This window comes from Eschrichtius robustus, chromosome 9, assembly GCF_028021215.1.
Source record: "Eschrichtius robustus isolate mEscRob2 chromosome 9, mEscRob2.pri, whole genome shotgun sequence".
Classification (NCBI taxonomy): domain Eukaryota; kingdom Metazoa; phylum Chordata; class Mammalia; order Artiodactyla; family Eschrichtiidae; genus Eschrichtius; species Eschrichtius robustus.
Window position 1 is genome coordinate 58,505,286 of NC_090832.1, and position 15,512 is coordinate 58,520,797.

General features: G+C 36.2%; 1 protein-coding gene across 2 annotated transcripts in view; it reads left to right on the forward strand.

The window, feature by feature from the left end:
* ASCC3 (activating signal cointegrator 1 complex subunit 3) overlaps positions 1 to 15,512 on the forward strand; it is a 338,689-nt gene that overhangs the window by 17,602 nt on the left and 305,575 nt on the right. Inside the window, exons 2-3 of one of the 2 annotated variants that reach the window (XM_068551389.1) lie at positions 7,758 to 7,888; positions 10,397 to 10,547. In XM_068551389.1, coding sequence (XP_068407490.1) covers positions 7,799 to 7,888; positions 10,397 to 10,547 — 241 coding nt within the window. In that variant the 5' untranslated portion in view covers positions 7,758 to 7,798. Of the gene's footprint in view, positions 1 to 7,757; positions 7,889 to 10,396; positions 10,548 to 15,512 lie in introns of those variants that run through there. The other variant, XM_068551390.1, reaches the window with a different exon arrangement.

A 15,512-nucleotide genomic window follows, 5' to 3' on the forward strand; every position in this document is an offset into this window, starting at 1 on the left:
TAGAATTCTAGCTTACTCATTATTGGTTAATATCATTTCACAAAGGGAAATGTATTACTGTCAAATTTTTATCTTCCCTATTTGAATGTTAAAAAGGGCAGTTAACTTCTTCGAGACAGTTCCTTTTTATCTGTACATATATCTAATCAACACTGTAAAGATTCATTCAGATAACCATAGTGGGGGGTACTTCAGGCCAACAGGAAAAAATTGACTTTTAGGGTTTCAGTCTTTTAGCAATTATATTTGTTCTGAGGGATTTTTTATGTGTACATTTGTCATTTAGTAGGCCATACTAAATGTGGAATAAAAATTACTGTGGTAACAATTACTTTGCAGGCCAGTTTATCTTGATGAGCATTCACTGTGTCTCATATATAAGAAGTTTTAACCATAAACATTATGACGTTGTATCTTTAAGACCTCCTAGGTGAATGTTTTTTCCTTTCCTTTGGATCTCAAATCCAGCACTTAATCATTCGCATTATTTAGGCTCCACTGTCCTCCTACTGTCCCTGTGTTATAAAGCCTTAACTCTCTATAATACCAACCTTCATTCCTTTGCCAGATTGTTGCCATTCTAAATTTATGGTTTCCGGTATGAGATGAGCATTCATGTGCCACCTGAAAAATCCTTTTATGGTTTATTAATCAATTTCCTCTCATTTTTGGTGGTAAGGTTAAACTTTTGCCTCTGTCTTTAAAAATTCCATCTCATCTTCTTTTGAATAGTCTTGGCAGATCTCAAAGAAAATAGGAGTCATTTTGGTGGAACTCTCTTTTACCATATTTTTTCTCCCCCATTCACCTTCTGCTTCCCATATCACAAACATATCTGCACTTTGACTCATCCATCCCTCCATGCTCATCCTTCCATCCAAGTCTTATCTCTAGAACCATGATTCTCTCTCCTGCATTCTCAGGGAGGCTACTCCCCTAAATCAGTCTTTCTTCTGGTTATTCAACCTCTCTCTCTTTCTCTATTGGCTCTCCTCTGATTATAGAATTGTGCTCAACTCTCTCCTGTATTTCTAAAAACTCTCAACCGCATGCATTTTGCTATTTCTTGCCTCTTCTCCTTTTCTTTTCAACCAAGTTCCTTGAAAGAGTAGCTAGTACCCATTTTATTTCCCCATTTCCTCCCTTTCTGTTTATCTTTTCTTTAAATAAATTTTTTTATTTTTATTTTTATTTTTGGCTGCGTTGGGTCTTTGTTGCTGCGCGTGGCTTTCTCTAGTTGTGGCGAGCAGGGGCTACTCTTCTTGTGGTGCACGGGCTTCTCACTGTGGTGGCTTCTCTTGTTGTGGAGCACGGGCTCTAGGTGCGCGGGCTTCAGTAGTTGTGGCTCACGGGCTTAGTTGCCCTGCAGCATGGGGGATCTTCCCGGACCAGGGCTCGAACCCATGTCCCCTTCGTTGGCAGGCGGATTCTTAACCACTGTGCCACCAGGGAAGCCCTCCATTTATCTTTCACCCACTGAAATTTTCTTTCTCTGACCATTTTTTTTGAAACTATGTGTACTAAAGTCATCTAAGACTTGAGAGTGGCTAAGTACACTGCACCCTGTAGCATAACATTTGAAACTTTCTTTTTTCATGTGATACCACTTTCTTCATATGACAGCTCTTTGCTGATCTCTTAGGACTCTGTCCTTGACCCTGTACTGTCTACTCTCAAGAGGTTTTTCGGGGTACATGGATAGGTTTCATGGCGTTCATGCAGCCTCTGAAATAAATTACAAAATGTTTATATGTGTATATGTCTATTTTCTTAGGGAGAGGGTCCACAGGTTTATATATATAAATAATTTGACTTAAAGGAATATGTTCATCCAAGATTTTAACTACGTTGAAGTGATAACACTAAATTCTGTACTTCCAGCCCAGACCTGTGATAGGAAACCCCAAACTGTATATCCCACTTGATGGCCCATGATCAAAACTTTCCAAAGCAGAATTAATCATCTTTCATCTTCCAGTATGCCCTCTATACCCATACACTCTGCTGTTCTGCTTCTCCTGAACCAGAAATATGGGTGTCCTGCCCCTTTCCCCTTGATCTTCACATCCTGCCCCGTGAATTTATTCTATCTCCCAAATATAAGTATCTCTCAGATCCATCCTTTTCTGCCTTTCCCTGCCTCAGTTGTATCCTCTGTCTCTCACCTGGTTCCTTGAAAAAACTTTCCAACTGGTTTGCTTGTCTTCAACTTGACCCCACCTTTCATCTGTTCACTACACTTAAATTTGAGTCATTTTTGTACGATATGTTAAATTTTTTTATCAGGATAAAAAATGCTTAAATTGAGACATGTTGTTGGATCTCTGCTTACATCTTTAGTCTTATTTCATGAGTCTCCAAATGCACTATTATATAGGGATTTTTTAAGCAATAATCTGTTATTTTAGTTTTCTTCTTTATATGTCTACCTTGGAATAACCTTTTCTTCCCCACCAGGCCAGCTCATTCAAGTCCTTTAAATCTCAATTTCCTTCCTTCTTATCTACCTTCCTTCTCACCCTCTTAGGTGTTTTCTCCCTTGTCTTCCTGCAGTTGTATCTGCACAATTATTGCAACTATTTTTCTTTCTTTTCAACCATACTGTAAACTTGTTATTTAGGGCAGCTGCAGTCATACCAAAAATGTTTTTCTTTTAATCTCTAGATCCTTGCAGTGTATCTAATATATTGTAGGTGATCTATAGATATTTGCTGATTAAATGAATAACCAAAGATTTAAAATTGGCTTTCTCATTTTGACCTTTATACATTTCAGTTACCCTTAAATGTTGGTGATCTTTTTACTGGTACAGAATACAATGAGTTTTGAAGAATAGAGTTCTGTAAGCCTTATTTATACTCAGTGCCTAGCACAGTTCCTACTAGATAGGAGATACTCAAGTATTTGTGAATAAATGATTTATAGGTGACTATGAGGAAATGAGCTGTTACAGTTTACAGTGTTGGTCATTTAACTGGAGGAAGAAAATAAATAAAACCAAATTAGAAAACCAAGTAATGTGCTTTACTTCATTTTTTTGACAAGTATAATTCATACTGATTGTTTTGATGAGCCCTCAGGAAGCTTTAGAGTTTCCTGTTAGTGCAGTGTATAACAGTGTGACCTCATTACCAGACCCCATTGTTAGAACTCTTCTTAGAGTTTCAGTGTGAGTGGTATCTTGTTTTGTTAAGGTTTGTTAGGTTTGTGAATTAGAGTAAACATCAATGAAATCTTACCGCCTGCTTTTTAAAGAGAGGGACAGGACATTCAGATTATTGTGAGATATGTCAAAATAATGAAAGCAGTGGTCCCAAATACTTGTTAATGCTTAAGACCTTGCCTGAGGCAGAATAGTCCATATATCCCATGTCTCTTGTTCTGATTCTACATTTTGAAAGCACTAACGTGTGTGGTTAAAAAGTAGGTTCGGAGGCAGAATACTGTTCAGTTTAGTGTCAAGACCTTTCTTTAAAGACTTCTGACTTAATGTCAGTCATCATGAATAGCGTTCTTGTCTTTGAATAGAATTCTCTCAATCTAGGTAGAGAATTTAAACTCCAGTGCCCTAAGGCATACATTGTATGCTTTACTTCTCAATGGATGATATTAACTATGTTCCATCTGTAGGATAATTGAGAAAAAAGTCATTCAGTTCACTTTCAGTAAGACCTTGTTGAGAAAGACTGCTGAGAAGCAGATTGTGCAACCTAAAGAAGACCTAAAGCAGATTGTGCAAGCCACCAAATTCTTAATATAGATGGAAACTCCTTGGTTACTATTGATTTGAGACAAAATTGAATGGTGACTTCAGAATAAAAGATACTATCTCTAAAACTGGTTATCAAAGTATGGTCCTTGACCTGCTGCATCACTGCAGAATTTGTTGGAAATATAAAATTTTTGTGCCCCATCTCAGTGCCATCTGATCTGCTGAATCAGAAACTTGGAGGTGAAGAATAGGGAGGTGGGGCTTAGCAATTTGAGAAGCCCTCCGGTGACTTTTTTTTTTTTTTTAATTTTGTTTATTTATTTATTTTTGGCAACGTTGGGTCTTTGTTGCTGTGTGCGGGCTTTCTCTAGTCGCGGCGAGTGGGGGCTACTCTTCATTGCCGTGTGCAGGCTTCTCATTGCGGTGGCTTCACTTGTTAGAAGCATGGGCTCTAGGCAGGCAGGCTTCAGTAGTTGTGGAACACGGGCTCAGTAGTTGTGGCTCGCGGGCTCTAGGGCGCTTGTGGTGCACGGACTTAGTTGCTCCGCGGCATGTGGGATCTTCCCGGACCAGGGCTCGAACCCGTGTACCCTGCATTGGCAGGCGGATTCTTAACCACTGCGCCACCAGGGAAGCCCCCTCTGGTGACTTTGATGCACACTAAACTTTGAGAGTCTCTTTGCTGTCCACTGACTCCTGCTTTCATTTCTTCTTCCAAATGCTCCAGAAAGTGTGTTATCTAGTGTTAGAAAAATCCAGATGTGGTTCTCTGAATCATCTCGTTTCCAGAAATGCTCTCCTAAATTCATTCCCAATGGATACTTGAAATTTAAAGTCAGCTAGCTAGGGAGTTTATTTGCAAATTGGATCATTTTACTTTTCTGATTAAAGTTCTTCAGTGTGGTGTGGATAATCCATCCGTTTTTTTGCCCCAGCCATTCTCATACCATTTCCTTACAGATTTGTAATGCAGTCATCTATGTTTTTTAATCTTTTGTGTTTCTGATTTCTAATCTAATTGTATTTTGCTCAGAAAATATGAGCTATATCAGGGGTCAGCAGACTAATTTGGTCACACTGAGCCCAAGAATGGTGTTTTTTTGTTTGTTTGTTTTGTTTTTTTAAAGAAAAAAAAAAAAGCAAAGATTATACAGCACAGACTGCGTGTGGCCTGCCAAACCTAAGTATTTACTCTCTTTCTGCAAAGTTTGTTGACCCCTGATCTATATGATACTTATTTTTTGAAATTTGTTGAGATTTACTTTATGGCCTCGCATACATAGACCATTTAAAATTGTTACAAGTGTACTTGAAAATAATATATATTTTCATATATGTTAGGTTAAATTTACTAATTTCACGGCTCAAGTTCCCTATTTTTTGTTGAATTTTTGTTGATTTGACCTATCAATAGTTGATCAATTATTGAACTTTCACTTTGATGTTGGACTTGTTACTTTCTTTTGGAGGTCTATTTGTTTTAATTATTTTGAGGCTATTCCATCAGGGCATGCAAATTCAAAAGTTTTATACCTTCTTAGTGAGCTGTATCTTTTATTATTATGTAGAGAAGTGTTTTGTGTTTTTTTCCCCCCATCCCTAATAATACCTTTCGTTTTTAGAGTCTATTTTGTCTGATCTGGTACTATTGATGTAGCCACCAGATACTTTTGGTTATTATTTACAGGAGGTTCTTATTCTATCTCTTAACTTTCAACCTTTCTCTGTCCTATTTTAGGTATAGCTCTAGTGTTTACTTGATTGCTGTTTAGTAATTCAGTCTGTCAATCTTTTGGGTGTTAAGATTAATTCATTTACATTTATTGTGAGTATCGATATATTTGGACTTGTTTCTCTTTGATCTACTTAATGTATACTTTGTCTAGTTGTAACAGCATACTGGGTTATTTCTTCAGATCTCTCAGATCACCACTTTTCACTGTATTTAATCTATTGTTTAACTCAGATATTGATTGTTTTTAATTTAACAAGTATATATTTTTATTTTTAAAAGTTATATTTTCAAATTTGCTAGTCATTTTATTATTCTTCATTATTTTTAAATTCTCTTTTATTTTGTTAAACATTTCATACAGTTATTTTATATCTAATTACACTAATATAGGAGCCAGAGATTTTTCCAAGTATTAAGCTTTGTAATAACTTCAAAGGGTATATGCAATCAAGAAGAGCAGAAACAGGGAGTGGCCTGAGACATCCTATATGTCCCCCTAGTTGTTCTTTCTTTCAGTCTAACAATGGACACATGCTCTTTGGCCCAAACAATTAGTGAGGTCTCTTAATTGAGTTTTGTTGGTCTTTTCACACTGTGAGAAGTGTTTGGGTTATAAAACATCTCTATTTTAGACTCTAGAGTAGGTTTTTATATGCTCTGCACTATTGACATTTGGGGCTAGATAATGCTTTGCTGTGAGGAGGTTGTCCTGTGCCTTCTAGTATGTTTAGCAGCATCACTGGCCTCTACCCACCAGAAAACAGTAGTACCCTCCCAACCCCCCAGATGTGATGTCCCAGAGTGTCACCAGATATTGCCAAATGTCCCAACGGGGGCAAAATCATCCCTATTTGAGAACTGTCCTAGGGACTAACATAGTTTATGTGACATTCTCCAGGGAGCCATGCCTTATAAACATTGTAGTTTTGTTGTAATAAGCTATCTTAAACCAGGATAACCCTCTAAGAGTATTCCATAGATGAGGACTCCCCTCATAGTAAATATAATTAGTCTATTTGCCAAAAGATTAGTTGTTTAGTTGTTAGCATATAAACAAGGAGATTAGATCAGATTACCTGACTTCTTTCTTTCCCTGGGAATTCTCCCCTTCCTCAGCTGCTCTAATTCTTTTCTCGTTCTTCAGTCTCCCTGTTACCATGGTCTCCTTTTCTCCATTTTTCTTCCTTTTATTATTAACCAAATAATTACTGAGTGCCAAAAATATTTTAGTACTGTTCTGTTTGCTAGGGGAGATCAGTGAAATGAAGGTCTTTTTTGTCATGAAGCAGGGAGATCAGTGAAATGAAGGTCTTTTTTGTCATGAAGCTTACTCTTTGTGAGGTAAGACAATATATAAATAAGTAAATAAAAGAATGTCAAATATTAATTAGTGCCTATAAAAATAATTGAAATTTTGTACTGTGATAGACAGTAACTGGGTAGCTGCCCTATCTAAGATTGAGTGGTCAAGAAAGGCCCCATCTCAGGAGGTGTCTTTTTTTTTTTTTTTTTTTAATGGCTGTGTTGGGTCTTCGTTTCTGTGTGAGGGCTTTCTCTAGTTGTGGCAAGCGGGGGCCACTCTTCATCGCAGTGCGCGGGCCTCTCACTCTCGCGGCCTCTGTTATTGCGGAGCACAGGCTCCAGACGCGCAGGCTCAGTAATTGTGGCTCACGGGCCCAGTTGCTCCGCGGCATGTGGGATCTTCCCAAACCAGGGCTCGAACCCGTGTCCCCTGCATTGGCAGGCAGACTCTCAACCACTGCGCCACCAGGGAAGCCCAGGAGGTGTCTTTTAAGCCAAGACTTTTGTGTCAAGGAGTCAGCTGTATGAGGATCAGAAGAGCATTCCAAGTAATGCAAATGCAAGTAGGTGGAAACATGCTTGATACTTTAAGAAGAGAAAAAGCCAGTGAGACTGAAAGTAAGGGATAATGTGAAATGAAATCAGTGAGTGTAAAATGAAATTGGAGAAAAGATGGGCAGGTGCTTTTATCTCTCTCAATATTATTGGCTGTAGTAATACAGTATTTGACGCCTGTACTTAGGAATCAGTAGAATTCATTTGAAGGAATGTTATGGTAGTACCCACAAACAAGGGGGGGTTTTTTTGTCTGTTTCTTTCTCACCTATAAGCTAATGCATTATTAAATAAACTACTTGGGGAGAAAATGTGTCAGGAGAATTTTTCAACATTGGTAGCAATTGCTTTTTAACTAATTGGTTTCTTTTTTTCTTATACAAGCTAATTTGTTGAATTTGATTACCTCTCCCACCTCTCTCTACAGATAAATATCATCTTGTTTTGTTTCAGTTTCAGGTTTCTTGTTGTATGGATCACTGATTGAATAATAGATGGCTTTACCTCGTCTCACAGGAGCCTTGCGCTCCTTTTCAAATGTCACCAAGCAAGATAATTATAATGAAGAAGTGACTGACTTACAGGTAAACTTTTTAGATGAAAACCATTATAAACATAAGATACGGGCAAATATTTGGCAGTCTTTTTTTTTTTTTAAAGATTTATTTATTTGATTGATTGATTGATTGCTATGTTGGGTCTTCATTTCTGTGCGAGGGCTTTCTCTAGTTGCGGCAAGTGGGGGCCACTCTTCATCGCCGCACGTGGGGCCTCTCACCATTGTGGCCTCTCTTGTTGCGGAGCACAGGCTCCAGACGCGCAGGCTCAGTAGTTGTGGCTCACGGGCCTAGCCGCTCCACGGCATGTGGGATCTTCCCAGACCAGGGCTCGAACCCGTGTCCCCTGCATTAGCAGGCAGCTTCTCAACCACTGCGCCACCAGGGAAGCCCTGGCATTCTTTTTCTCAATTCTGTGTGCTTTTTTTTTGTTTGTTTTTGGCTGCATTGGGTCTTTGTTTTGGCGCGCGGGCTTCTCTCGTGGCGCGCAGGCTCAGTAGTTTGGTGCGTGGGCTCTCTAGTTGTGTTGCGCATGCTTAGTTGCCCCGCAGCATGCGGGATCTTAGTTCCCCGACCAGGGATCTAACCCGCGTCCCCTGCATTGGAAGGCCGATTCTTAACCACTGGACCACCAGAGAAGTCCTTGTGTGCATTTTTAAAAATGGCAAGTTTTATCTTTTTTGGTGTTATACCAAGAAGGGGAATGGGCATATTGATGTTTGCTATGGGAATACTTATTTTAAGCACTTATAAGTGTATTGTCAAAGAGGACAAACAGAACTATGATATTGAATCCTTTGTTAACTTTTCTGTTCCTAAGATACTTGCCTCAATTAATTTTGTAATTTAATCCAGTAATTTACCTCTAGATCATCTGAGTAAGTTTTCAGATCTCTGGTCAAATTCTTATCAAATGTGAATATTAATCTCTTAAACTCTGTAGCTGGTCTCATAATTCACTTCTGTCTTGTCCTTATAATTGGTTGTGGATGTAATAGGCCTAAAGGTCCATGAACTGTGCATATGAAGGAATGAGCCATTTAATATAGTATATGAAGGAACTGGCCCTATGCTGTTTTTTAAAAAACAGCAGTCACTTTTCTGACTCCTTATTTGACTCTTGTAGAATATTAACATTGTTTCCTAGTAGGTTGGAATTTTATTGCTTAAAGCCCTTATGCAGTTTTACAATTAATAGCTTCACTGAAAGATTGATACTAGGAAAAAAAAGATTTGTAACAGTCTTTAGGTAGATTTTTCCTCTAATGATGGTACAGAATTTTGCTACAGGCAAAACAGTTAACCTTCTTTATGATGGGAGCTATTTTGCATTTTCACAGCAATTAAAATAAGGATATATTCTATACAGTTAATTAATATTGCTATCTTAAACTTGAATTATTTCCTCTCATCGCCTAACCAAGGCCCTTTACAAGTTATTTTATATAAGAGATGCAACAGGAGATTTTAAAATTTGAAAGTTATAAGGACTACATGCTCATCCCATGTCATTTAATTTATTCTTGTAGGCTTTTAAACACTTTTTCCCCCTCTGAGGAAAGAAAGTGGCAGATATAATGAGCTTCATTTTAATGTAATTTTTTATCTTGGGAAATATCCAACATATACAAAAGAGACAGAAAAGTAACGTGAAACTTTGTGTACCTATGACCCATTATAACAGCTTAATTCAATTTAGGGCCAGTCTTATTTCAACTCTACATTTGCCTGTTTTCCTCCCCCTAAACCCAGATTAATTAGCTCCATTTCAGTTTAGAAAACTGAGGCAGGGAAGTAATAGTGAATTATGAAAGTAATAGGAATATTGTCAATAGAACCAAGAGGAAAATTACAGTTTTCTGTCAGACCCGCTACTTTTCATTTGGTCACAAGACGTCATGAAGTTTAATCCATGGATCAAGTCCAATGATATGAAGTAAAATTTTTATTGCTTTCTGTGTCAGTTCTTGAGAATGGAAAGATTTATGGTCTCAAGGAAAGTGTGTGTATAGATAAGAATCTCCTGGATGCCTAACTTGTTCTAGGATCAGACTTAGGAAAGCAATACTGATTTGAATATATTGAACCTGTCATAGGAGCCTTATTTTCTTTAAATGCCTTTCATCAAAAAGCATGACATAAAGTTCTTATATACAGTATGGTTTAAGCTATGTTAAAAACGAGCAGGAAAATGGAAAAGAGGTATGTGGGGTGTTACCGATTGTTATCTGGATGTTGGACTTTTTGCTTTTTACTTTGCCATATGGAAATTATTTCATAATGAGTATTCATTGTGATTAAACTGTAAAAAAAAGAAGCTTTTTTAAAACATATCTTTAAACAAACGAGATTCTTTTAAATCACATTTAAATAAAGCTCCTTCTGGGAGCTCTAAATTTGGATGTGAGTAGATACAATTTTGAATTCTTGTGGGCAGTGCCAAGTTGTATAATGTAATGCAAAATATATGTAATAAATGATAGATTTGAGAAAACCTTTAATCAGTATGTTTCTGTATTATTCTGTCTGTTTCAGTTGAAGCGGTCTAAACTTCATGAACAAATTGTAGGTTTGGACCTGACATGGATGAAGATTGTAAAATTTTTGAATGAAAAGCTGGAGAAGAGAGAAATGCAAAGTGTAAATGAAGACTTAAAAGATATATTGCAGGCTGCAAAACAAATAGGTATAGTTTTGTTATTTTTTTTTAAACCACTAAAGTTCAAAAATAGATTCCTTTTAAACTATATACTATAGAGTGAAAGGTTAAAATTTCCAGGGAAGTATTCATAATTATGAGACAGTCTTATCTATCAAGGAGCTTAGGATTCAGGGAGGCAGAAGTAAACTAGTAATTATAATACAGTCAACTTGAGGGATTTATAGGAATTTAGAGTTTAAACCACTGTCTTTATTGAAATAAGGATTAGGGTAAATTAAAAATTTTATGTAGTTGGAAGGAACCTTAAGATGCCCACCTAACACACAGTGAGGGCCAGTACTGAAGCTGAACTTTTCTTCAGTTCCTGATGCACACTAATATTTACATCATTTGATTACATTTGAAGGAGATTGTAGTTAGAGATTGTAGCACTCTGGGCTTAACACAGGTTACTTTCCCAAGATTGAAGACAGAGTAAAACAAATCAAGTGACTCTTTGGTAAAACATCTGAGTTTGTTCATGGAAATTCATTGTTCCGTTCCAGACTCCGATAATTAAAAAGCATAGTTAACACTACTGTAGTTCTAACTGCAAATTCAGGTTTCTACCTATGAAAAGTTCAGACTGATAACTTTGGCTCTGTATGATCTGGCCTTCACCTTTCTCTCTGACCTTGAGTCATCCTTGTTTTCACTAACTGTGCTTCAGACACATGGCCTTTTCTTACTTCTGCAAACTCACCAGGTTGGTGCCTATTTGGGGATTGTTGTACATGCTGTTTCCTGTGCTGAGAATGTTCTTCTGTCCTAATATTAGAGTGGGTAGATCCTTTCTTGTTATTCTGAGCTCACCTAAAAATTATTTCCTTAATGAGGCCTTCGCTGATCATCTAATCTCAAGTGTTTACCTAGTCATTCTTTATCTTGTAACCCTCGGTAACATTTTCTCCATAACATTTATTATCTGATATTTTGCTTGTTTGTTTATTGCCTGTGTTTTGCTACTAGGATGTAAGTTTCATGAGAATAGAATCTTATTTTTCTTGTTCAACACACTCCATCCCCAGTGCTTAGAATAGTGCTTGGTATATTTTAGGGTCTTAATAAAATTTCACTTGATAAATAAATGAAAAAGTTTTCTCAGGTGATTTCTTAGTAGAAGGAAAATTTAGATCCTAACTTCACCATATGCTGGTTGGCAGTTTTCTTCCCTTCACCAACTTTGGAAGGTGTTTCTATTATATCTTGTATACTTGAAGACTTTTTATTTATGATCATCAAATCTTTGAATTTATTATTCAAATATTTTGACTTTGATGTATTATTTAATTATCATTGGTTTGTAGTATAGTATAATATTGAATTTAATGCCCTCATAATTTAAGTTGTGAAAGTACAAAATGAATGTCATGTATGTTTTTGCAGTTAGATGATCTTTTGAAGTTCAAGGGCTTTGGTAAGAATTAAGATTACTTACTAAGCCTAGGGAAAATAGAGCACACTGATGTGATTTGTGACAGCATTTGACATAGACTCAGACTTTATGTTTTAAGAATATTGAGGCAGTTAGGTTCATTAGAAAATAGTAGCAAAAATGCAAAGTCTCCAATCTACCTAGATTACCTTGAGTAGGATCTTAACCCTTCTGGGCTTCACTGTCTTCATTTCTAAGATGTTAGAATTATTTGTCGGGGGGGTGGTCTGACTTAAGTAGTTTTCAAAAACTGTAATATCCTTCCTTTAATTTTATTATGAAAATACCTCAGAATACTTAGCAAAAACAGTATAAAATATTGAGCTTATTCAGTACCATGACTAAATTTTTCTTTATTAAATGATGTGGAAATTAAGGTTATTAAAAAATAAGTTATTCTTTAGACTACTTTCCCCAAATATCTCTGAAAAGTCTAAACTTATTGTTTTAAATAGCCGATCATTAAACATAATTCTAGGAGTTTTGCCTTTTAGCAAAGCATCTGATTCATACTCAGGAGCTAATCTATTGACTGATGTGTTTAAGGAATTGATTATTTTGAGATGTCATGTCTCAAAAGAATATTTTCATGACAGATAAAATCTTAGGGTTGTATTTAGGAAAATGCTCTGTTATATATACTTTTTAATGGTGTGTTTAAGTTGAAAAACTATTAGTGAAACTAGTAGTTGACTAGTAGTCATCCACTCTGTTTGAATGAAAATACTGCTGATACTGGAAATGTAATTAAAACTAGCAGCATTGAAATGATTAGTCTTATGGAAAACATGTCTTTGTGTCTTCTCTTATATCATCCTTTTAGCACAGGTAATTTTGGTGTAATTGTGTTAAAAACGTGGAGCAAGAGAATAAAGTAAAAAGAACAATCACTTATATTTCAGTTGAGCATAGTAGTATGAGGTACATGTGTATTGACCAGTCAGAGTAATAGGTATTTTAAGCTGGAGGGGACATCAGGGAACATCTTGTCCAATCCCTTCATGTTGTATGTGAAGAAACAGGGTCCTTGAAGGTTAAGTGAACCCCGTGGTTGATTTGTGGCACAGGTAGGCCTAGACCAAAATTCTGAAATGGAAACATGATGGAAATCCTAAATTCTTTCCTTTCATTGTAGTCAGAGATCATGTTCTCTCAAAGTCTACTTTTCAGCTATTCTCAAATTGACTCCCTCTACATATTTGCCCTAGTTTAGGCTTTTACCATAGCATGTCTGAACTACTGCAGTAGCTTATTGCCTCACCCTTCCTTTCTTATTCAACTTCTTCACAGTCACTAGACTTATCTTTTTTTTTTTTTTAGACTGATTGTTATAAGAAGCAAAGCTCATTTTTATTCCCAGCTTGCTCTTTAGACCAAATTCCTTAGAATGGGAAAGGAAAAGTTCCTTTATGAATTGAAATAATTTACCTTTTCATCTCCTTGCCATTCTGTCACATGCAACCTTTGTTCCTAACATATATAATGTTTACTATCTTACTTTCCTAAGCAGTCTCTCTGTCATTGTGTGTTAGCATAACTTTCCCCATTGTGATCATCTGGTAAAATGCTTCTCATCTCTGAAGAAATGGCTTAGGCTTCATCCATGTCCTTTGTTATTCCTTTCCATTGTTAGTAGATAGTGTTCTATTAGAATGGCATCTATTCTATATTTTTTAGAGTACTTTCTCATTATTTGATATTTACCTCTGTCCTCTCCCTCATGGACTGTGAATGCCTTGATGATACAGGGATTCTAGGAATCAAGAGTGTCTTCGTACTCCAGTGCCTAATGTGGTGCAAGGGATACACAGATGTTCAATAAGTAAATTAAGTATTGAGAATCCAACTAAAAGTCAACCATGGTCTCTACTACCTCTGATGCTGACAATGTCTTACAAGTGGTAGCTTTTTAAAAATTTTTGTAATTTTAAAGTACTTTTTCCTCTCAGATTTATATTTGATATATTCTTATACCTTTTTACGATTTCATTCTCCCCACAAAGAGTATTTTAATAATAAAACTTAGCTTGAGGGAGAAAATACTATAAATTATTTAAAAATAGTATTCTTGGCACTTAATCTTAGTTTATTTAATTACTCATTGTAGATATAGCTATCTCCTCCATGGATTTTGAAGGATAAGCATAGTCGTATTAACCTATATTCTGCTCGTAATGAAACTTTGTCAATATATTTGATGTGCTCTAAGTAAAAACATTTTTGAAAATAAAGAGGTCAAGATTGAGAATGACATTCAGTAAAATGCATTATGTATTAGGCATGTATTTCTGTTATTTAGAGTTTTAAATGATCATTTCAGGAGGCTAAGATTTTCACAGAGTACACAGAAAGTAGGATGGGGGTCAAGAATGGTGGAAAGATCAGTAGAAAGACCCAGCAGTTCCCTAATCAGCTTTGTAAGTGAATCTCTCTCCTAAGGCCAAACAGAATGATCTAGTAATTTTACTCTGAATCCTGAATACAAATCAGGACTCATCCAGAACTGAACTAGTTTTGTTTTTTTTCAGTGTTCAAGTTATTTTGCCATGCACAGACACGTTTGTTTTGCCTTCTTTAATTTATAACCCCTGCTTTATTTGGATTTTGGTGTTTTTATGCATTTTACTTTTAATAACTTTATCTTTGAGAAAAGCATGAACCAAAAGGTAGGACAGGAGTAACTTACAAAGTGTGGTTTAGGGAATTTGGGAATTCATTATGTTTTTTGAGTTGTCAAGGAAATAAGATTTTACTATAAAAAAGTGAGGAATCAAAACTGAGAGTGGAAAGCAGTTTATAAAGTAATGACTGGAAAAAGGAAGTATAAGAAGGTATTAGCAGGATCTGGCAATTCTGTCTATGGAAGCAAGGGTAGGCATTTAGAATAATAAAGGCCTGTTGTGTATGGGATATGGCAGGAGGTTTTGCAGAAGTATTTGTGAAAAATAGCTATCTTGAAAATTGTGGATTCCAAAAAAGTTGAGTTCTACTTCTCATAGATTGGCAGACAAGGTAATTTGGAACAACTCTTCTGCTGAGAATAACTAGAAAAACTATAAAACATAAAATTTATTTGACTGCATCAGCATACTACCAAAGCATTGAAGAATTATGGGGCCAAGATCTAGAAGCAGAAATAAACCCCGAAAGCATGACCCTGGTTTGGGCCACTTTTTCCTAAAGGTGACTGTCCATTCTGGAAGAGGAGGCCAGATGGAGAAGAAGAAGATGAGACAATGAGCAAAGCTTTTGACAGATTCAAAGGACCAAGATGACAAAAATGACTAAAATGGACAAAAGAGGAAATAGAAAATATGAATATATGACTATTAAAGAAATTGAATCTGGAATTAAAAACCTTCAGACAAAGAAATCTATGTGCCTTTTTGGCTTTACTGGGCAAGGTCATTTAATGTCATTTAAAAAGGAGGGTATTGTTGATTAAAGGAGGTTACAGGCACATAATAATCAAATGTAATATACTATACTTGATTTAATCCTGAACCAGAAAAAAA